This window comes from Macaca mulatta, chromosome 13, assembly GCF_049350105.2.
Source record: "Macaca mulatta isolate MMU2019108-1 chromosome 13, T2T-MMU8v2.0, whole genome shotgun sequence".
In the NCBI taxonomy this organism is placed as follows: domain Eukaryota; kingdom Metazoa; phylum Chordata; class Mammalia; order Primates; family Cercopithecidae; genus Macaca; species Macaca mulatta.
This window is the reverse complement of record NC_133418.1, coordinates 117059289-117085022: the sequence shown is the minus strand read 5'-3', so window position 1 is coordinate 117085022 and position 25734 is coordinate 117059289. Positions and strand designations below refer to the sequence as shown.

The window sequence follows — 25734 nt, the reverse complement described above, 5'->3', positions numbered from 1 at the left end:
AACAGAAGTGAGGTCAGAAACAGCCAGATTGGTTACAGCTGGGCAGTGTCTTACTTGAACTTGGTTTGGACAGTTGGCTGCCTTTGATTGGCCAAAACTCAGTAATGGGCACAAGGGTATGTTCCAGTCTGTTTACACATCTAGTTAGGTTTCAGTTCACTATGTATGAATAAACCTTCAGGCCTATTTTAAAATATGTAAGGAGGCAGCTTTAGACTAAACTTTTTCAGCAGAATTTAACACTGGGAATTAAAAATAGGTTATTAAGCTAAAATTTTTGTGTTACTTTAAAACATGCAAAAATACATTTGTTCATCATTAATTCAGTATAGGTCCAAGGTCTTTTCCTTGAAATGTCTACTGATCATAATTGTGTATTACATGTTGAACAAGTAACCTATCATATACATTTCAAGTGTTGGTATTTTGAAAGTGAAAAGTGAATTTAAAGACGTTTACAAAGCAATCCACGTCCAGAAACGTCGTGATGCTGCATTGGAGAGGCTGTGGGGCTGCCAAGAGAGCATGGAGGTTCCATTAAAATTCAGACTCTGGAACAGGCCCCGTGTAACCACTAAAACGACAATTTTAGCCGTCACAGATGCTCTACAGCCGTAAAGTGCCTCTAAACAGCTAATAGTGTGAAAGTGTGAGGAGAAGTGAGAGCTCAACCAGAGTTCCTGAAGGCCAGCCCTGTGATATCTGTTCCCACCACAGCGGGTGGCTGTTCCCATATCCAGCCACAGCAGGGTTCCAGACCCTCTGTGCAGGGGAGAAAGATGTGGACCCTGAGGATGCTGACAACCTGGGTGCAGAGCAAGGTTGGCCAGGGATCTGCATGGCCTGTCCTCAGCAAAGACAGCCTCGAGAGGACCAGAGTGGGAAGGTCACGTTGAAAAAAGGGATGTGACCAAGGGACAGGAATCCCCTGGGGCTACATCTTCAACTGCCTGCTGAGGAGCCTGGGAAGCCCTCCCCCACGAGATGGCTAGAAGACAGGAGCAGCGGATCCTACTGAGGTCACTGAGCGCCTGAGGCTGGGCAGGATGCAGCTGAGCAAAGGCTGGCTTGGCAGCTCTACGCTCTTCCTGTTTAGTCATCCAACAAGAAGAAAGAAAAGTGAAACTCTAGCAGTAAGATTTTTCTTAAAAAAATGGCAACAAAGACCTTTCATTGTTCTATATACAACCAAATAAAGATGTAGAGAACTCATTTAAAATTTGTATTTAGTCTTTTCAAGGTGAATTTTTCAAAGTAAAAAACTGCAAGCACTCTTAATGTCTAAAATCAAATTTAAAAAATAGTTCTGAATGTTCTAGTGAATGAAAAAAGGCAAGAACCAATATAACTGGAACTATTTGAAATAATAATTAAAAAACAGTCCATTTATAATTCAAAGAATTTACTTAGATTATACCTTAGATAGCCTAAGAGAATCAATTGAAAAAATATTAGACTTACTAACTTTGATAAGCAAAGTAAACAGATAAAATATAGATACAGATTATTCAATAATTTTTTGAGAAATGAACAGTAAGCTTTTAGAAAACAAAATGAAAAAAAAGACCCTATCCAAAATAGTAATAGAAACATGAAGTACGTAGCTATAAATTTTGTAAGATTTATGCAGAAAATATATGAAAACAAAAATATTTCTATGATCTATAAAATACAAATAATACACAGGGATTTATTATAGTTTGGATGGAAAAATGGAATACTATAAACAATTTTTATAACAAGCTTTTAAAAAATTCTTCCACAATTAATTTATGTGATTAAAATAAGTCAGACCAAATTGCTAATGACAGAACATTTATGAGAATGAAATAAACCACAAGCTGTCATCTTTGCAACCAAATGGAGAGTGATAGAAGAAAATGGAAAAAAAAATAGGTTACTGATTTTTGTAGAGAGATGGAAGCATTGTTTAAAATAACACGCTAAAACATGCCTGGAAATCCATATCCACCCTGACTGCCTATGAAATGAGCTAGAGAATTGTCCTTATTTTTATTTTCTAAGCAGGTTTGAGTTATGTGTCTGCGTCTATCAATTGCAAATGAAAGAACATAATTGCAACTAGCTATTAATTTATAAAGATAAAATCTAGCCTCTATAGCAGCTGAAATGCTTGTAACACTGGGAGTGTCCTGTTCTGAGATGCTCAACACTGTGGCCACATGTGGCTACGGGGCGCTTGAAATGTGGCTGGTGCAGCTGAAGAGCTGAATTTTTTAATTCTATGTAAGTTAGTGAATTTCAAATTAAATTATGTGGCTGGTGGCTACAGCTTTGGACAGGCCCGCTCTATAATGATAAAATCTTGTAATTAAGGTAATAAAAGCTGTTTTTGCATTACAAATTAGAAGTAACTTTGGAAGCCTCTTAATGTTGGAGAGCATGACATGTGAAAAGAATTCTCTCATTTACCTGTAAAAGCTCGGATCTGTACACATTTGCAATCTTTTCCTAGAATAATATGTCAATTTTTATCAAGTACAAAACTTTAGCCCAGTAACTCTAGAAACTTCTAGGGAATCCTATCAAAATAGTCAAAGATGTTGATAATAATTTGTGAATAAAAACTATTAATACCACATCCTTTATGATTTTAAAAACATAAAATACATTAAAATGACAACAAATAGAAATAATTACCCATTAAATGAGTAAACAATGGAAGTAATGAAAATTTGGGAACTTGGAGAAGATTAACTATTATACCTTCACCTAAAGTCAAGTTTACAGGAATTATTCATTAAATTGCAAAATATTTACAACATAGCATTTTTAAAAAATACAAATATCTCTCTGTATAGACATATTATATATAATATATAAATATAACATACTATATGTGTTATATTAATATAATTCAATATATGTGATTATATTATATATCATGAATATTTTATTAGTATGTCATATATTAATGTTATATTTTATATATTAACTAATATATATTTTATAAGTATAATGGAATATATTATATATAACATGACATGCTATATAAACATATTAGAATACATAATATTCGTATTCACCAATATTTCAAAATAACTTACAGAATATGGAATTTTAAGAAAACTTGCTTCACATTTGTTATAGTTTGTCCACTTAAGAAGTCTTCAATAAAACAATAACACTGTAAATGAAATTAAGCCTTCACACTTTAATAGTAGTTTTTCATTTACAAAATATCTTCACATTTCTTTTTTATCTATTAAGATAAAACAATGTAATTAAATTATTTGACCAAAATTATGTATTTTTCCAGTATTATAGCCCAAAAGAGAATTCAGCTGTTATATCTGTCATTTTTTAAATTGGTGTTGAATTTAGTAAGATCTTAGAGGTGGCATGAATCTTTTTATTTCTGAGTTTGCATCTTTGTCTGATAAGTTGCAATAATCTAATACATAATTCAACTACTCAAAAATAAATTACACGGCTATTTTATTTTTATTTTACTTTTTGTATAAAGAAGGGTCTCATTATGTTGCTCAGGCTAATCTCAAACTCCTAGGCTCAAATGATCCTCTTGCTTCGACTTCCTAGAGTTCTGGGATTACAGGTGTTAGGCACAGCACCCAGCCAACACTGTTAATTTAGAGTCAAATTCATTTTGTAGTCAAAAGGATGCTTTCTACTTTCATGTCTTTGGAGATACTTTAATCCCTGTGGAGTATGTTCTCGTGCATGTTTTATAGCTTGTCTGTGCTCAAATTCTCTAGCATAAAAATAATGTATTAAATAGATAAAGACACAGGCATAGACACACAGATTGTTATGTGCAAACTTGAACCTATGCTTATTAGGTCAACATTTCCTTCAGCAGTAACCCGGCAATTTTTACATTCAGTCTTTAATGCAATTAAATTGAAGCTGGATTGATAATCTGAATCACTTTATTCTCTGAGGAGTGATCAATATATTTTAAGGACAGGATTTACCCCTACTTTTTTACCTTAGGATCAAACTTGTTAATAAATGAAAGCTTGGGATTGTCATGGTCCTTTACCAAAAATAACTCAAGGTATTTTATAAAAATCATCTCAGAAGTTCTTTCCAGTACTAACACCGTGTCTTCTTTTGAGAATAAGTCCAATTTCCAGATGGGGAAGATTTACTTAAAGCCTCAAATTATTCTGTCATTGACTGTTAAGGTTAGGGGATATGATGAAGAGCAGATGGACTAAGCTTGTCACATTTCAGATGAGAACACTGAGAACCCCAGCTAGAGCAATGAGGTGCCTAAGGTCACCTGAGTGCCAGAAATGGCATTGGGAACCAGCCTTTCCAACTCTCTGCTAGTTTTTGTTACCAACATGCACTCACAAGAGCAAAGGCAAACCAACTCACCTTTTCTAAGCTCCAGACAAACACAGTTTTAATCAGCTCTCTAATTAAAAACATCTCTCACAACAAAATGCCGTTTACTTGGTTGAGTTGCAGCATGCCTTTTGTTTGAGATAGAAGATGATGAAAGCTTCTAATTGGACTTTTTCAAGTATCACATTTCCAAAAATCAGTAAACCATGTTAATAGCCTGGTGTCCACTCTCGTCTATCATTCACACAAAACAGAACAATTTTTGTATCTTCAGATTAAATGTTCTTTGAAATAATAGTGTTAATATTATTTCCCGCATTTGTATGCAGCTTTTTATAGTTACATGCATTATTCCATTTTAGGGTGCTTTGTTTGGCAGCAATAAATAACTAAAACAGAAAGGGGTCTGGAAATAGGGCACTGCTATCACAACGACCTAAGATGTGTATACTCTTGGCTTTGGGAAGGGGCAGTGGTGGAGGCTGACACCGCAGTGAGGAGCTTGATAATGGAGGCTGGAGGTGCAGTAATGAAACTGATAGAAAGCTTAAAAGATGATGACCCATGTGTTATAGTTATGAAAGAAGTGGTAAAACTCCTGGGAAATAGAAAATGTACCAAATTAACCTATGCATGCAGATAAGATTTCTAGGCAGAGTATTGAAAGTGCCAATTGGCTTCTGTTAGCTCTGTATGAAAAGATATGGGAAGATAAATATGAGCTAAAGAGAGAACTATTCAGTATGCAAGAGGAATTTCCAATTCAGACTTACTGGGTTGGAAAATCAAACTGTTTCACATTTCCAGGCTCTCTAGCTGGCAAAAGACTCTCAAAATAAGAAATGGCCTCTGGATAAAGAGTAAATCAAGGATGTGTTCATAAGATCCTTTGTTAAGACCCTGAAAAGACCTCTGCTTAGAAGACTCCTTCAGCTAGAGAAAAATCATTCTAAGACTCTTAAAAGTGTTATTTCACTGCAGCTGTACATATGGCCTATGGTTCTCCCAAAAAGAATCATGGGTGTGGTTTTTGGGACATGGAGTGAATCACAATCAGATTTATAAAATGCCCACAAACTTTTTTAAGGAGTTGTATAAGTTTGGAACAAAAGAGGTAGAAATCACTCAAAAAATAAAGATGCTCTTGAGCTCTCAACTTTCCACAGGAAACAAGGAGGCTCTTCAGGTGAAAATATGACCTGTTTTTTATAGGAAGAAATACATGTTTCAGAGGTAAGAATCCCAGAGGATTTCTTTAAGAAACATGGTAAACCATTAACCACAGAACTACTTCCAAGGGACAGAATTGAGCCTAATAGAGAAAAAATTTCTATGATCAAACACAGGTTCCTTACAATACGTGATCAGCTGGATTTCAGAAATGCTATGGACAGTGACCTCTATGTTCTTCTTGTTCCTCCTCCTTTTTAATAGGAATGTCTATTGCACATATCCTGCCCTTGTCTCACCATCAGGTATAGATGTGTAGAAGGCAGATAGCATGGTTTTTTTTTAAATTCATGCATCTCTGAATCAAAGAGAGAAGCCTAATCCACACCTGGGCTGATGTAGGTAATAAGATCAGTGGATTTTAAGCTCAATGTTGTGGTTTGATGAGTTTTTAGGGGTCATGAGTATGTTTTGCACATGGAGGAACATGTACCGTTGGGGCCAGAGGCTAGATTATTGCAGATTGTTACACTAAAGTTGCCAGGTGAATCGCATCTCCCGGTATCCATGCACATGTATAATCATCTCTCAAACTGATGCTGGGTTTGGCCATGGATATTGTTCTGGCCAATGGGGCATCAGCAAATGTGATGCAAGCAGATGATTAAAAAACTGCTATTGTGCTCGGGGCCTTGCCTTTCTGGAGCACCGCTGACTGCATGAGAAAGAGGTCCAGCCCAGACAAGTCCCCTCAGGGATGAGGTATCACAAGCAGAGAAAGACTCAGCCATCTCACCCTCCCCGTTCAGCCCAGTTCGGCTGAGTGTGTCATGTTAGAGAGCACATGTGAATCCAGCCAGAAAACTGACAGCCAACCCAGAGAATCCTAAGAGATAATAAATCATTGTTTTAACAATGGACTGGATAAAGAAAATGTGGTACACATACACCATGGAATATTGTACAGCCATAAAAAAGAACAAAGATCATGTCCTTTGCAGGGACATGAATGGAGCTGGAGGCCTTAACAAACTAACACAGGAACAGAAATCCAAATACCATATTTTCTCACTTATAAGTGGAAGCTAAGTGATGAAAACATATAGGCAGATAGAGGGGAACAACATACCGAGGCCTTTTGGAGGGTGGAGGGTGGACGATGAAACGTGGGAAGAGGTAGAGCATCAGGAAAAATAACTAAAGAGTACTAGGCTTAATACCTGGGTTATGAAATAATCTGCACAACAAATCCCCATGACACAAGTTTCCCTATGTAAAACCTGTACATGTGCCCCTGAACATAAAATAAAATTTTTAAAAATCATTGTTTTACACACTAAGATCTGAGATGATTTGCTACTTAGCAAGAAGTAATAGAAACAAGAGGTTTCAATAGCAACAGAAGAATCTAGAAAAAATGAGCAGCATCTTTAGCACTATAATGAGAAAAATTATTTTTCACCTGCAATCCTATTTGCATTAAAACCATCAATTAAGTGAAAGGATACAATGATGCCTTCAGACAAACCAGTTCTCAAATTTTTACTTCCCATGAAATCTTTGATGGAACACGGACTACAATAAATAAGAAATTAAACCAAGAAAGAGGAAAGGATGGATTACAGTGAAGAAAATCAAAATGTTTCACCCCAAAATAAACTTCTGTGACATATTTTGAGTTGGGTATTCAAAGAGCCAGCAACCAGAATCAGCCCCCAAAATCTGTCTCTTGGGAGGAGATTTGCATCTGGTGAGAATCTACATCAATGCAGTCAGGTTTTCTCTGACACCTTCCCTTGTCCAGATGTAGGAAAGACGAAGAGTTTGGCATTTTTAAAGGCCCAAAAAAACGTTTGCCATCTATTTTCTCTGAGAGCTGTGATCTGGGAGATTTCACCTATACAACAGGACCATCTTTGTTCTTCAGGCTTCCTCTTCTCCCTCTCTCATAACTTTTATCAGGACCCAACCCCAATTCTTTCTACCTCAGGATGGTATACAAGCTTCTAAACCCCATTGGGGGGTTAGGGTAATCACTGTGGTTCTCCCCCGTATGTATGTTAATAAATTTTTATGACTTTTCTCCAGTGAATTGGCCTTTTGTCAGGTGATTTTTCAGTGACTCCTCCTAGTGTGAAAGGGAAAGCTTTTCCTTGGCTCTTACACCAGAAAAGAAATATCTAACCCACAAGATACAAAAATATGTGAATAAGCAAATTTCCAGTATGTTTATAAAGAAAATTCCCATGGGAACAACTATGCACAGGCCTGGCTTATTTGAGGAGGATTACAGAAGACTCCTAGTGGATGTCTTCAAGGAAAAAACCTCAATATGTTAAGAGAAGGTTTATCCTTCTGTCAGGAAGGTAGACCATGCATTAATTAACAGTAATTAGAGATCTAAACGGATAGAAAGAGACAAAGCATTAGTTCCAAGGGAAAACAAATTCTACAAGAAAGAAAATGATCATCATAATGGACCCAAATCAATACATTTTTGGGAAAGGGGGAAGGGACGCATCTATACAGGCATGTACACATATGTCTGCATTGGGGTGGTGTTACGAGAAAGCTGAATCTTCATCTTACACCTTAGGAAGCCATTGGTACCATCTGAAACTGAAGACTTAAGAAATAGAAGTATATGGCTACTTTATAGAAATATGTTAGTCAATGTATAGTAAATATATTCTACTACAGGAAAAATCAGCTGGATGGGTTGGAAGTGGCCACCTCTTTGAGATGGTAAGAGACTTGAGAAAGGTAGAAGAATTAGCTGTTTTTGTTATAAACGTTATAGAGCTACTTGACTCTAAAAACTATGTGCTTGAACATCTTTGAATACATGAAAAGAAAATGTTATTAACTGAACATCTGTGTTTGTGATTGAAATTCACAATCACTGCAGAAGCTAACCGTTCTTATTCCTCTGCATTAGCTGGTAGTCCAGGGATGCTTTGCAGAGAGGCATAAGAAATAATGGGAGAATAGCAAATGACCCAAAAAACAGAAATTCTGAAAGGGATGGAGGGCAAAATCTTCAACTTTATCAAACAATTTATAGCACATCTCGGCTAAGGAGAACACACTGCAGGGCACAGAAGCTTCAGTCCTAGTTCATGAACTTACAGAGCTGGAGGATTTTGGTGAGCAACAAGGGAGGTAGATTCTGAGCATGAGCTGAGGTTGTTCTTGTGCACAGCCTGTAACAGGATGCCTGAAATTAGAGACTGAACAGAATTTATGTAAGTAAAACAAATTCTATACCATGAGATTTTGAGGAAAGAGATAATTAAAATTTAACTGCTGGAAGAGGAAGACAAGTGTCTTGAACGCATGGAGGATGGGAGAAGTAAAGAGAAAAAAAGACCAAGAATGCTAGAAAAGAGATTAATAAAGAATTATCCATGAGCCCAGAGTCCAGGTGAAGGGCCCATGGAGGACAGCAACAGCTGCCACTCAGAGCTCTCTCTCAGTTTTCAGTCTCTATTACAAAATGAGATCATTTCAATTAAATAAGTGTATGTGACATAATCATGTGCTGCCACCCCTTCATTTTCTAAATTGCTGTCCCCAGGACAGAGGTCAGAGAACAGAAAGAACATCTGCTACAAAATAAATCATAGAAACTCTGGTTCATTGCTCCTGCATCTGTAAAAATGTTCACTGGTTTCTGCTATCTCATCTTGGGAAGAACAGTTTACCTCGTTCCCTGGAAAGGTTGGCCAACCTCTCAGGTGTTTTCAGGTTGTGTGTTTGTTTATTTCCATATTAAACCAGTATTGTTTCTGCCTTCATGGAAATATTACTTGAAAGAATGGTCATAGGTAAAAATAAGCAAGTGGGGAACACATCTGATAGTGAGAGATGGCATGTGGAGAGCTGCTGTAGAGATGACAACAAGCTTTAGATACTTTACATTTTGTGGTCCAGGAAGGCTGCTCTGTGCAGAAGATTGAAGCTGTGAACTGAATGTTAAGAAGGAGCCAGCCAATGATAATCACTGGGGGAGAACACCCTTAGGAGGAATACATTCGCTTTACTCAAATCATGATCAGTATGGTCAGAGTGATAAAAGAAGAAGTTGGAGAACTATCCCAGGAAAAGGATGTACATTTCAGGATAATGGAGATGTGAAGACCATCAAGTCTTTCTGGATGTATCCACGTGGTGTAGAAGTCATTTCAAAAGTCATATGTCTTTCAAATGTGTTCATCCTCATATTATTCATGTCAAAATAAATCGCCACTCAGTTGCTCAAGTCAGTATTCAGAATCCTTAATTACTTCCTTGGCTTCACTCCCAAACCCAACTTATTAGCAAAATTAATCGATTCTTTTATCAAAGCATGTGTCATATCTAATGACATCTTTGTCTCCACATTCATCCTAAGGTTCGATGTTTTCTCCTGCCTCCTTACGACTTACTCTTCAAACAGTGATGAAAATTATATTATATAAACAAAGTCAGATAATGTCATTTATTTTCTCACTGCTATCGATTGCTGTCCCATTAATATTCTGTAAAACAGTAGGTCATTGGATACATTTGAATAAGCTAGATAGCAGGGAAAGTAAATGAATTGCTTGAGATCATACGATTTTGCTTATTAAATAATTCAATAATATTTATTCACTGTCTACTATTTCTAAGTATACTGGGTATACAGTGGTAAGCAAAAATAAATAAATATTTTTGTGGTTCTGTCCTCAGGGACCTTCAACACCAGTGAGAAAGAGACATTTCATATAGTATCAGACAAATAAATACGTAGCTACAAATTGTGATAAGGGCAACAAAGAAAAAGAACAGAGTACTACAAGAAAAAATAATGAAAGAGAACATTTGGATTTCAGGCAGATTCTTTTTGAGGAAGTGACACTTGAGCTGGAACCTGAAAGATGAACAGTAGTTAGGCAAAAAATTTCAGGCCTTAGAGTTTGGTGTGTTTGAAGAAATACACACATATTGGTATACTTGAAATATAATGACCCAAAAGCAAAGGAGTCTGAGTAGAAGATGGGAAGATAGATGGTAGCTAGATCATGTATGGTCTTGTAGCCTTACATGCTTTTGAGTTTCAATTGGAAGTGGATTGGGAATTTACTCAGGAGTTATAAGTAGATATTTAAAAATTTTCCAAATATGACTTTAAATTATGGGTAGAAAATGGGTGAATGGGAGAATGGCATTAGAAACAAGGAGACTTTAGAGAATGTCCTTGCAAATATTTAAGAAAGTGATGATGGATTTGAATAGAAGCTTTGGGAATGGGGAGACAGGCAGATGTGAGACATACTTTAGGGGTAAACACAATAAGGTTTGGCAATGAGTTACATATGGAGATAAGAAGCAGGTGACAATTTAGTTCTAGAGTTCAGGACTAGGCTGAGGATTCTGGACTGTCATTCTTTTCACCTATGCTTGCTGGCTGTCATAAAGCAATAGAAGACACTTTTCCTTCACTCTTGATTGTTGGGCTCTCTTGTGTGTAGTATCAATCTCTAATAAAAGGATAATTAAAGTCATATATACCGACTTTTGCTAGGCTTTTAGCTAAATACTCTATGACTAGTTAGTAACAGAACCTGAACACCAGTTTCCACATTAAAAGCAAAGCCAGGTTTTGAAATCAATGTTCATGTAATACAAATTTTTTTTGTACTTTCACTGAAATATATGAGAAGGGAAACAATAGTAAGAACAACATTGGATAGTCATTTCTACCAAGGACTTGGATTCTTAAATGATTCAGAGCTCTGAACTGACTGTCTGTGAGACCTTCCACTTGCCAATTTTTAAATTAATTCCAAATTTTAAAAGGATCGCAGTGTTTATGCTGGGTTTTACCACAAATAGCCATCAATTAAAGTAGGTCCCCAAATCACTGCAGTTTAAGGAAGAAGTTTTCCAATACTTTCTCTTGCTCTGTTGCTGCTTCTATTAATCACGAGACTTCTGACATGGCAAGGATGTTTGATTAGTGGGTCCACAGCTCTAAATACAAAAACGTATGTTCCTATAAATTTTAGAATCAGCACGTCGAGTTAACAGACACACCTTTAGGTACACACATGCACACACAAATTCAGTTGTGCTATCCATGAACATGGTACATCTGTTTATTAATAAGGTCTACTTTAATATCTGTTAACAAAATTGTGTACTTTTTCCTAGAGTTATCTTACTTATATTTGTAAATATTGCAAATAATGTTGGTTAAATCTCATTTTCTCACTGTTTGTTGCTGGTATGTAGGAAAAAAAGTTGATTTTTATACATTAATATTGTCTTCAGCAAATGAGCTAAATCTGATATTTTTCTGTAAATTGTTTACTGCATGTAAATGCATAGCATTTGAAAATGATGAGTTTCTTCCCTTTACAATTTTATAAGTTTATTTCTATGATGGGTAGAATCTTCAGTTTAATAAAATGATAGTGGTCAATCTTATTAAAAATCACGAAGAGAAAACTTTGATATTTCCCAATTATGTAATTTTACTATAGATTTTATGATACTTCTAATTTTTAATTGATGTGAAATATTATAAGGTATAACATTTTGTATTTATTAATATAATCATTAATTTTAAATCCTTTAATTTTATATGTGGTAAATTACATTCAGCCCTTCTTCTTTTCCCCCCACCTGAGTTAAAGAACACAAATTTTGCTTCAGTATTCTTTTCATTGCAGAAGTTTTGGTTCATAGCGTTTTTATCATTATTCAGTTCCAAGTATTTTGCAGCTTTTACTATGATTTCTTCCTTGACACACTCAAAACCTAGGAGTGTAATTTTTATTTTCCAAACATATAGTAATTTTCTAGTCATATATTTCATTATTGATTTTCACCAAAATCACCTGGTTATCAGAGAACATAATCCATATGACTTTAATTATTTGACATCATCTGTTTTCCATTCTATTTTCCAAATATACAAATGTACTTAAAATATATTCAACATCTATTAAGTGTAAAAGTCTATGTATTTGAGAGAAATTTGTTATTCTAATTATTCAAATCTACTATATAATCATTGTTTTTGTTTAGCTTACTTTATAAATCTGAAAACATTGGGAGTTTGAAATTTTACTTTGTCAGTTTACTTCTTCTTGTAAATGTATTAAATGTTTTCAGTTCATCTGACACCATGTTATTAGAAACATGTACTTGTAGAATTTGTCATCATTATAACTCATTCTTTTATTCTTATGAAATCACTTGTATTTTACAATGCTTCTTGACTTAGAGTTCATATGATCTGATGCTGAAAAGGAATTTTTTTTTGTTTCTTTTAATTTCAACAAATAATATATTTTATTATTCAGACTTCTAAGATTACCTCCAATTTCCTGGAATTCACAATCTTTTGCAATCTCCAACCCTTGAGTTTGGACTAGTTATTCACTGCTAGATATAAAATACAGCAAAAATAATGGGATATCACTTGTAATATTAGGTCATAAAAGAATGTGACTTTTGCCTTGCTTTAGCTCCCTCTCTGACTTTTCTCACATGTTCACTTTGATGAAACAAGCTGTCATGTGGCAAGTTTCCCTATGCAGAGGCAAGAAACTGAGTAGCCATTTGGAAACAGGCCACCAGTTCAACATCACTGAAGGAGATGAAAACCCCCAATAACCACGTGAGTAAGCTTGGAATCGGATCCTTCCTCAATCACATCTTCAGATGAGATGGACTCTAGCACAGCCAATATCTTAACTGCAGCCTTGTGAGAGACCCTGGAACAAAGGATCCAGCTAGACCATGCCTGGATCCCTAGTCCACAGAAATTGTTAGATAATAAGCGTGTGTTGCTTTAAGTCACTAAGATTTGGGAGAATTTTTACAAAGCAATAAAGGACTAATATACTTTTATATAAGCTGTGCCTGCTTCCCCCGTTTTTTTCCTTTTAAGACGATCTTTGTCTTTTTATTAAAGAATTTATTACTTGTTGCTTTAATGTAACTACTTTTATATTTGAGTTAAATTAACCATTTTATTTTGTCTTGTTTAGCTTGATGGAGAATTTTTACCATTCCAATTTTTGCCTCTTTAGCAACTTGGACATTTGGAAATTTTGTGAAACTCCCTTGACTTACAAAAGTTTAATGTTAATAAGTTCGTTTGCTCCCTCTTAGAAAAAGACCTTTATATATAATAGGCATACCTACTTCAGAGTTTGTGTATGTTTCCCGTATCTGAGTCATTGTATTACTGTTGTTTATTGTTTTCTCTGACTCGCATGCATAAATAAACCTTTATTTATTGTCTGTTTATCTTTGTGTGCTGATCCTAATATTTAAAATTATTCCTAGAAATAATTTCAGGTAATAAAAATGTAATATTTCTTAACAACATATTTTCTTTTCTTTTTTATGGCTACAGGAGAAACATTCTACTATCACGTTAATTTCAAATCCAGGAGATATTCTGGAATTCCAGGACATGCAAACCTAATAGAACCCACATAATAATGGAATAACTTCAAATTATGTTTAATTTGTGGTTGTAGCCATTTTGAATACCAGCTTACTGTGTGGGTAGGCATCAGACAGATACTGGACTTTTATTTTATTTTTCCATCCTATAATCTACATTTTGTTGCTGTTTCTTCTTCATTAGCAAATGTCTCCAAGAAAAAGAAGCACATTTTAATGGAATTTATCTGTACAAAGTATCATCTTCTGTTAGATTTTAGCCCAGCTATTTCTTTTTGTTAGCTTTAAAAAATTTTTATTAAAATTTTCAAATGTATGTAACAGTAGAACATACAATAAAACCCCCTAGGTACTCATAACTCAACTTCAACAGCCATCAACGTTTTGCTATACTTGTTTCAACTATCCTCTTCCCCTCTTGTATTATTTTTTTTTAATTTTAAGAGTCACAATTTATATAAAAACAATTTACATTAAAGTTACTTTTAGATGTACAAAGAGGTTTTGAAATAAATCAAAGTAGTAGCAATAGAGCACTTAACTATTTTGTTGATTGAAAGTAAATGCAAGAAATTCTATTACTTAGGATACAAAATGATACATTTATTCTACTTTGGAGGTTTACCTTTCAAATATATATTTAATCTAATTTCATTTGATATAAGTATTCTGTAATCACTGACAAGGAATGTCTAACATACTAACTCAATATTTACCAACTACTAATTTCCTTGATATGTTTCATAACTTTCCTTGACTCTAAAAAAGATTCTTTTTAAAGATATATTTCTATTTCCAGGTTTTGTATTTTGTCAGTAACAGGTCTAATATTTTGTTTCTATAAATTTATTAATATGTTTTGTTGGCACACCTCAGCAATGAAGTGAGTATCCTCATAAATAAAGCTTAGATTTTAGACTATAAAATTTAACCAATATTACATAACAGGATTTGACACAAACTTTGGTTTGGTCTAAGTTATGGCAGTTGTTGTTTTGCTTAAAAAGCTTTCATGAGGTACAATTCACATACCATATAAATCACACATTTAAAATATACAATTCAGTGGTTTCAATGTATGTAAATATATGTGCAACCATTCCCCCACAGTTATTTTTAAACCATTTAATCTCTTCACAAAGAAACTCCATATAATACATTTTTTGCTATTGCTGTCCTCTTCAAGAGTTTGTTTTATCTCGCCTGACATTTCTAGAACTGAAAGTCTCTAAATCAATAATTTTTATAAAAAATTTTCCATAAACAGCTTTCATTAGATGTATTTTTATGTACGTTATAGTTTTGTCACTATTATAAGTACTGTATTTTTTACATCTAATTATTTGCCTTTGCTGGCATAAAAACTCCCTTTTTATATATTACTCATATATTTAGCAACTTTCCTAAACTATAACTATTTCTTATAGCATGTTTATAGATTTTCGTGAATTTTGTATGCAAACAAGAATTTTGTTACTATCTTGCCGATTCTTGTATTTTCTGTTTTTTTTTTGTTGTTGTTGTAATGCATTTTCTAGTACTTGAAGAAAATATTGAAGAATAAGGAAGAAGTGTCAATGATTGTTTTAGTTCATTTTCACACTGCTGATAACGACATACTCAAGACTGGGCAATTTACAAAAGAAAGAGGTTTAATTGGACGGAGGAAAGCAAGGAGGAGCAAGTCACATCTTACATGGATGGGAGCAGGAAAAGGGAGAGAGTTTGTGCAGGGAAATTTCTGTTTTTAAAACTATCATATCTCATTAGACTTACTTGCTATAACTGGAACAGCATGGGAAAGACCTGCCTCCATGATTCAATTGCCTCCCATTAGATTCTTCCCACGATGCGTGGAAATTCAAGATGAGATTTGCGTGGGGACAGAGCCAAACCATATCCTTCTACTCCTGGCCCCTCCCAAATTTCATGTCATCACATTTCAAAACCAATCATGCCTTCCCAACAATCCCCCAAAGTGTTAACTCATTTCAGCATTAACTCAAAAGTCAACAGTCCAAAGTCTCATTTGAGACAAGGCAACTCCCTTCCACCTATGAGCCTGTAAAATCAAAAGCAAGTTAGTTACTTCCTAGATACAATGGGGGTACAGGCATTGGATAAATACAGCTGCTTTAAATGGAAGAAATTGGCCCAAGCAAAGAGTCTACAGGCCCCATGCAAGTCTGAGATCCAGCAGGGAAGTTCAAATCTTAAAGCTCCAAAATGAGCTTTTTTGACTCTATGTCTCACATGCTGGTCATGTTGATGCAAGAGGTGGATTCCCATGGTCTTGGACAGCTCTTCCCCTGTGGCTTTGCAGGGTACAGCCTCCTTCACAGCTGCTCTCATGGGCTGTCATTCAGTGTCTGTGGCTTTTCCCGGCCCATGGTGCAAGCTGTCATTGGATCTATTATTCTGGAGTCTGGAGGATGGTGACTCTTTTCTCACAGCTCCACTAGGCGGTGCCCCAGTAGGGACTCTGTGTGGAGGCTCTGACCCCACATTTCCCTTCTGCACTGCCCTAGCAGAGGTTCTTCATGAGGGCTTCACACCTGCAGCAAAGTTCTGCCTGGGCATCCATATATTTCCATACATCCTCTGAAATCCAGGCAAAGGTTCAAAAACTTCAATTCTTGACTTTTGTGTACCCACAGGCTCAACACCACATGGAAGCTGCCAAGGCTCAGCATTTCCATCCTCTGGAGCCACAGCCCAAGCTGCAACTTGACCCCTTTTAGCCATGGCTGGAGTGGCTCAAACACATGGCACCAAGTCCCTAAGCTGTAAACAGCATGTGGGTCCTGGACCTGGCCTAAGAAACCATTTTTTCCCCCTAGGTCTCTAGACCTGTAATAAGCGGGGCTGCCATGAAGATCTCTGACATGCCCTATAGACGTTTTCCCATTGTCCTGGGAATTAGCATTTGGTTCATTGTTATCTATGCAAATTTCTGCAGCTGACTTGAATTTCTCCTCAGAAAATGGAACTTTCTTTTCTATTGCATTGTCAGGCTGCAAATGTTCCAAACTTTTATGCTCTGTCTCCCTTATCAAACTGAACACCTTTAACAGCACCCAAGTCACCTCTTGAATGCTTTCTTGCTTAGGAATTTCTTCCACCAAATACCCTACGTCATCTCTTTCAAGTTCAAAGTTCCACAAATCTCTAGGGCAGGAGCAAAACGCCACCAGTGTCTTTGCTAACACATAACAAGAGTCACCTTTGCTCTAGTTCCCAACAAGTTCCGTATATCCATCTGAGAGCTCCTCAATCTGTATTTCTTTCATTGTCCATATCATTGCCACCATTTTGGTCAAAGCCAATCAACAAGTTTCTAGGGAGTTTCAAACTTTCCCATATTTTCCTGTCTTCTTCTGAGTCCTCCAAACTGTTCCAACTTCTGCCTGTTGCCCAGTTCCAAAGTTGCTTCCACATTTTCGGGTTATCTTTTCAGCAGTGCCCTACTCTACTGGTACCAATTTACTGTATTATCCATTTTCACACTGCTGATAAAGGCATACTCAAGACTGGGCAATTTACATAAGAAAGAGGTTTAATTGGACTTACAGTTCCGTGTGGCTGGGGAAGCCTCATAATCATGGAAGAAGGCAAGGAGGAACCAGTCACATTTTACATGGATGGCAGCAGAAAAAGAGAGAGAGCTTGTGCAGGGAAACTCCCGTTTTTAAAACCATCAGATTTCATGAGACTTATCCACTATCACTAGAACAGCACAGGAAAGACCTGCCCCCATGATTCAATTACCTCCCACTGGGTTCCTCCCACCACATGTGGGAATTCAAGATGAGATTTTGGTGGGGACACAGTCAAACCATATCAATGATAATGAAAAATCTTACCTTTTTCTAAGGTAAGTGCAATGTATTTTATAATTCACCATTAAGCATGATGTAGATTTTTGATAGATGCCTTTTCTGGTAAAGACACTTGCATTTTATTTCTAATTTCTTAAGAATTTAAAAAATTAATACAGCTTACTGATTTTCTTCAGTTTTCCACATCTATTAAAATGATTATTTTATTTAAATCATTCATGTGTCAAATCATGGCTAATGGATATTTTGATATTGAGCCAGCAATACATTACTTGGATACTCCCTATTTCATTATTGTTATACATTATCAGATTGAGCATCATAAAATTTTATCTAGAATTTTTACACCACTTTTCATAGATGAAATTGGCTACTTTCTTTTCTCACAAAAACAATAAAAGACTAACATAATAGAATCACAGGCAGGGGTAGGAAGTTTATTCTCCCATATTTCTTGTCAAGTTAAAAGTACTGACTGAAAACAGGCTCTGTTAAAAAAATAATAGCGTGCCAGAGTCTAAACAGTAGGCCAGTCATCTTTATGAAACATTATGTATCACCACGGCTTCAAAGGGAAGGTAAAACAAGAACTCTTTCAAACTAGCAGCACCTCCATTAGAAAAAAACTGAGGTGCTGCTAATTTGAGAAGACTCTTGTTTTACCTTCCCTTTATGTAATAATTATTAAATTTTATATGTGTAATAGATTAAACATTTTATATATGCAATAATTATTACTTTACATATATAAATATATATGAATTAAATATGAATGTATATGAAATGATATATAGGGCTTGTATTACACATATAATTTACCCTGAAAATATTGACACATTTAAAATGATAAAATCTTCTGATTCAAAAATACAGTATGAATTTCTGTTTGTCATAGGCTTGAATGTTTCTGTGCCTCGGGAGCATTTTCAAATTTTCTTATTGTAAGTCACAGATATCTTAAAATTTTTCCTAAATATTGTTTTATTGTTTTTGTTAATATTTTTTCTTCCTCTATATCTTTTTTTCATATATGGAAGGTATATATGTCATCTTTTTAATTTTATATGCCCTTTTTTATGAACTGAATTTCCTTACTGTTTGTAGTATTTCTTATACAAGCATATAGTCACACCAGCTACAAAAGGTCAGTACTACTGCACTGCCTGCTTTTCAGTTAGTATGTCTTTAGTTTCTTTCTCTTATCTAGTTGCATTCACCAGAATGTCAGAAATGATGTTAGGGAGATACCAAGCGAGCTGTTGAGGATGCAAAATAAATCAGACACTAGCTGCCTGTCCTCACAGGGTTAAATGAAAGATTCGAGCTTAAAGAGAAGGTAGCTGACTGGGTGCTAACACACTCTTTCTTTGTGCTACTCTTTTTGACAGTAACTATCAGTATCCTGTCATTTATTTCATAATTACTTGAGTTTTGGCCTCTTTCTCCCATAAAAATATAACTCTATTGTGGAAACAGTTCTGTCTTTGAGATCATCATTTTATGTGCAGGGCCTAGAATGTGTAGGCATCCACTACATATTTGGTGACAAATGAAAGCTGGGTGGGCGATGTACAGCCACAGGCCACATCCAGCCAGGCTTCTATTTTTGTGCAGGAAGCCCCACAGCATCACAGCCATTCCCATCGCTGTGCGTGTTTTCTAGAGCTGCCTTTGCGTTACGTCCAGCAAAGATGAGTGATTACAACAGAAACCACAGGCTCACAAAGATGAAACTATTCACTGTCTCACCTCCTACCATTGATGGGAAACATCTGACAGCCCCAGAGCTAAAAGATGAATGTCTCAAAGGAAGATGTTCCTTCATAGCAGGCCATTGGGATCAAACACAGCTTTAATTTGTGGAATTATTTGTTTAATAGCTCCTGTTCCAACCAAAGGTGAGAGAACCGGCATTTGTTCCTCCAGAGGATGAAATTGATTTGCCTGCTCAGTGTCAAGGACAGTCACAGCGGCAGGGAGTCCTGGACACCCCACCATCCAGAAACAACATTGGTTTGGCTTCGGTTTCGCAGGGCAGCCCGGCCCAGGCCCTGTCTCCCTGCCAACTCCACCGGGCGTCCCTCTGCAGGTCCCCCCCGCTGTGTGCTCTGTCAGCACCTCCAGAAGATCCAGTAAATGTCACCCTAGGATGCTCCCCATGACCAAATTAGTCCTGACTGTGTGAGCTGCTGTCTGGCAGCCGTCACCTGCCACGTCGCGGCTACACTGTCCGGAGTGCGTGTTTACCCTGAGAAAGCGTAGCCTAGTGCTTCTGAGGAACCGCAGACCCCCAGGCAGGAGCCAGGAGAAGACCGCCAAGCACGGCGAGGCCAGCCATGCTACCAAATAAGGCACCTCTCCTGCAGGGAGCCGGCACCAAGGTACTGGCGCTGGGCACGGGGCAGGTGGCGCCTGTGTTCCCTGCCCACGGTGCCCAGCGGGCCTGTGCCTTCTGTGGGCAGCTCCCAAGCCATCCCCCGGCCAAGAGTCCAGACTGAGGACGCGAGCTCTTTCCCTCGCCCCTTGCCCGGGGCCCTGGCTTTCCCTGGGCTCTCCTCGTAGTTCACCTGCTCTCACTGAGACAAGGTGAACAAAAAACGGGGCTTTTGAACAAATAACGTGAGCGCAGGGCCATTCACAACAGTGTAAGGGGGTTAAGACACCTCACCCAGGAGCACGGCTCCCGCCCCCACAGACACGCACAGCAGACACTCCCAACACACACACACACCATACACACCACAAAGAGACACACGCACCACACACACCCCACACCACAACACACACAGACATCTGCATCACAAACACACATACACAACACACAACACACAACAGACACATACCCAATACACACCACACATAGACACACACACCACACCAAACCACAACACACACACAGACACCCTCACCATACACACAAACCATACACACCACACACAGACACGTGCACCACAACACACACACAGCACACACTACACACACAGACACCTGCACCACACGACACACACACACCCTATACTCCACAACACACACCACAACACACACAAACACACATCATATACACCACACACACCACAATACACACACAAATACCCACACGACACACATACACACACACCTTACATACCACACAGACATGCTCACCACACACACTGTACACACCAAACACACCACAACACACACGATACACACCACACACACAGACACCTGCATCACACACCTGCACACACACACTACACACACCACACCATAACACACAAACACCCCATCATACCACACACACCACACACACTCGCACCACACACAGTACACACCACAACAAAGACACAAACACCCTCACCACACACACACAATACATAGCATAACACACAAACACCCCACAATATACACACCATACACACCACACATACCACACATCAGACACACACACCACAATACACACAAACACCCACACCACACACACACCTTACACACCACACAGACATGTTCACCACACACACAATACACACCAACACACCACAACGCACACCATACCACACACCAACACCCACATCACACACCTACACACACACTATACACATCACATCACAACACACACCCGCACCACACACACTATACACACCACAATGCAACACACACACCCACACCACACACACTATACACACCACAACACACACACAAGATGCTTACCATACACAGCACACATACACATTACACAAAAATGCGCACCACACACACTACACATGTCACACACCATATTACACAAACATGTGCACCACATACAACATGCAACACACCAACCATACACACAAGACACACCACAAAACAATACACACAACACACCACACAAACCACACACCACAACACCACACACACCATATTCCACCACACACAAACACACACCACACAAACATGCACACCACACACACACACCTCACAGCACACCCCACAAACACGCACTTGATACACCCTACATGCCAACAAATGACACACCACACCAAATACAACACATACACATAGCACACACAACACACATGACAACACACACACACACCATGCACCAAAACATACATGTACAAGCACTCATACTGCACAGACCACACACCACAGCACACACACACCACACACCACAACACACACAAATACGCACACCATGCCACACCCCATACACTACACAAACATGCACACCACACACACACATCACACCACACACACACAGTGTATACACACACTCACCACACCACACACACATAGCATATACACACACCACACATCACCACACACACACACACAAACATGCACACCACACATATGGCACATACACAGCGTAACATGCAACACACACATATACCACACACCACAATACACAAATATGCATACCATACAGGCTACATACATATGCACACCACACACCACACCACACAGATATGCATACCATATACACTACACAAACACCACACACATACGCCATACACAACACAGAAACACACACCATACACACCACAAAAATATCATATCACACACATCTCACACACCACACACAGCATACACTACAACACACACAACATACACATACATCACACACCACAATATAAAAGCATACACATCACACACATACCACAGCACACACTACACCACATCCACCACACTACACATAGCACACAGTTACACACACCACACCCCCACACGGCACACAGATACACACACCACACCACACACATGCACACCACATACCACAATATACACTACAAAACACACCACATACACACAAACACCACATACATAAGTACAGACACATACAACAGAGGGGCAAGTGTGCTTGCTGGAAGCCCCCCTGTGCAGCCCAGAGGGGACTCCATGTAGAGCCTCCAGGGCAGATGCTGCGGCCTGCGATGAGACCTTCTCTGCAAATCAGGTGACTGGGGTTGCTGATGACCTGTTAGCACTTTGTGAGTATTCAAAAGATTTTATCATGTGTAGAATGCTCTTCAGAAATCATCCAGTTTAAGTACATTTGCTTATTTTGTGCACAAATCAAGGTGGGCTTGGTGCAGAAATCCTCCCCATGCAATAGCCTCAAAGACCCAGATCCAGTCCCAAGCATCCCTGTGCCCTAAGGTCCCCTGGGAACCACACAGTGGAGCCCCTAGATATGTGGCCCACCACCCTTTCTCCTTCTCTAGCTATGTGGAAGTCTGAGGGGGACATCACTCCAGACATGGAATCTTCTGCCTGCGCCTCTGCAGCAGGAAGAATAAGGGCTTGGTCCCACTCTTGACACCACCGGGCCTGGCAGGTCCTTGCCCGACTGTGCCTAGAGAAAAGGACAGTGCAAGTAGAAGAAACAAACCTTCCCGGCGTCAAGTCTGTCTCCCAGGCACAGTCCACTGCGTGTGCCCAAGGCCTCATTCACTAAAGCTGCTAAATAGGAGATAGAAGGAGACGCATTTCTGGCTTATAGTTGGGAGGTGGGGAGGAGAAAAAGAGAGAAAAAAAAGAGACAGAGTGAAATGCTCATAGACACCCACAGGATAGCGCTGAGGTGTGCAGGGGGAAGTTGTCCATCCACTTTGTGGGGCCACGTGTGGGAGCAGGGAGCAGGCAGCCGGCAGGGGCAAAGATGGGTGCATCCTTCCTATTGCTCATGCTGCACAGGCCTGGAGGAGCAGGGCTGGTGACTATGGGTAAGAAAACTGCTGAGCCCCACACCAGAAAAGATGCCTGCATTGCATTTCAGTCAAGTGGTGTTCAAGGCAGTAAAAATGTCTGAGCTAATTCTAAGGACCAGAATTCGAATAGAGCCAGCCCCTTCTATTGGCTGGGAATGTTTGTTTTGAAACAGTGGGCTCATTCAAAGGGATCATTGAGGAGATTCTTCAGGGCCCAGTTCAAATGTCATGACCTGTCTACAATTATTTCTTCTGTATTTTTGTATCACCTTATATATAACACCAGTATAATATTTACTATGAATTCTGGATGCAATACATTGTTCAGCGGTGTGCCTTGGAGACAGCAGGTGTTTGTTTAGTGTTTTTATTAAATGAAAGAGTGGATAAGTGGGTGAATGAACAAATGACTGAGTGACTGCTTTGCAGGAAGGGTACCTAAGCGGGAAGTGCAAGCTTTGATCAGCTTGCACTTTACTATTTTAATTAGCTTATGTATTAGTCTGTTTTCACACTGTTACAAAGAACTGCCCGAGATTGGGCACTTTATAAAGGAAAGACGTTTAATTGACTCACAGTTTTGTTTGGCTGGGGAAGCCTCAGGAAACTTACAATCATGGCAGAAGGGAAGCAGGCACCTTCTTCACAAGACGGCAGGAGAGACTGTAAGCAAAGGCGGAAGGGCCCCTTATTAAACCATCAGATCTTGTGAGAACTCGCCCACCTAAGGAGAACAGCATGGGGGAAACTGCCCCCGTGATCCAATCACCTCCCTCCCTCAACATGTGGGGATTACAATTCAAGATGAGATTTGGGTGGGTACACAGAGCCAAACGATATCAGCTCATGAAGAGAGCTGTGTAACCCAATAAAATATACTGGGCAATAAACATCAAATTCTCAAATTAGTTTCCTAAGAATCAAAATATCAGTGGTAGTAATGCTCAAGGCCAAAGCTAAGATGCTTGTGCAGAAACAGATAAAAAGTTAACTTGGCAATGCCTGCTGTGGTATAACTTCACATCTGCCAATTGTTTTTGTTTGCTCAAAGTTGAAGAAATAGACCAAAGGCCAATTGTGAAGTTGTGAAGAAGAAAATTCACTAGATGACAAAAAGTAAAAACCTCAGATTATGTAATGTTTTCCCCTAAATATTGGTAACTCTGCAGCTGCCAACAAACAGGACAGCATGTGAACATTTTTGCATTTAGAAAGTATTTGAATTTTAACTTGCAAAAGAAAATAAAATTATATCAGTTGCATTTTCAAGACAATTTTTAAGTAAAAAACAAAACAAAACAAAAAAACCAGCCACAGAAAAGGCTGTGAAAAGCTATGATTGCTACTCTGAGGATCTGGGCTTTTTCTTCTCAGCAATGTAGTGAAAACAGAAATGAAAACCTTGAAAGGTAGGGGAAAACCCACATTCCATTAAGATCCTGGCAGAGGATGCAACCATTATTCCAGAAGCCCCAGCAGCCTTTCATTTGCATCTAAGGAAAGGTGGATGGACTGCCTCTAGGATCTAACTTTCCTCATCCAGGGGACCCCATGTGAGATTCATAGCAGGCTGGCAGGTCACCACTTTTACTCATCCTCAAATGGGAAGCTGAAGCTCCAGGGTCGGGAAAACTGCACCACCCCCCATCATTAACAAGTGATAGGACCAGGTTCCCGGTCCACTTTTCCCAAACCCAGTGCTCTGTCCTGGTCCCCACTGGCCGAGGGTTATCAGAGCAAGCCCTCTGTCAGGTTCCACCCCTCCACAGCCTCCACGCTGCAGTAATTCCTGTGAGCTATTCCAAAGTTCACTTTGTCTTACAATCTATGTTGACATTAACTAAGAAAAGTAAAAACATATAGAGAAAATAATAAAATGATCAACTCAGTTGCAAAATCACTATACTCAAAAACCACAAGTTAGTGACCTTACTGTGCAGATCACTCTGCTAGCTTGCTTTTGTTTGTCTCCAGCCTATGGATGATGACGATAAGGTGCAAAGAATGATGAAATAAGGCTTAAAATTTCCAAATCTAGGTTTTCTCTAACCTAACCTTTGGATTCCCCTTCACAAACCCTTTAGAAATATATTTGTTAGATGTGTTTTTGCCATATCCTAGTTTTCCTTTGTTTTCTAAAGTATTTTGACATTCTAAACTGTCCCTTGATGCCAGCACTCAGGGAACTGATGAGGGGACATGAGATTTGGACAGAGGGAGGACGATGTGGCCAGGTGCTGGCCTTCCATGACAAGGGCTGATGGACATAAATA

The 25734-nt window shown here is 38.4% G+C and overlaps 1 protein-coding gene across 17 annotated transcripts in view; it reads left to right on the top strand.

The window, feature by feature from the left end:
* Nucleotides 1–15439, top strand: part of LOC144333621 (uncharacterized) — a 40460-nt gene extending 25021 nt beyond the window's left edge. For 4 of the 17 annotated variants that reach the window (XR_013402522.1, XR_013402525.1, XR_013402524.1 and 1 more), the window contains one exon: nt 9439–13785. Coding sequence is in view for 1 of the 17 variants with exons in the window: in XM_077958721.1 (XP_077814847.1) it covers nt 718–910 (193 nt within the window). In the remaining 16 variants the exon portion in view is untranslated. Of the gene's footprint in view, nt 1–477; nt 1213–9438; nt 13786–13900 lie in introns of those variants that run through there. The other 13 variants (XR_013402528.1, XR_013402537.1, XR_013402531.1 and 10 more) reach the window with 5 other exon arrangements.
* The last annotated feature ends 10295 nt before the right edge of the window (nt 15440–25734 follow it).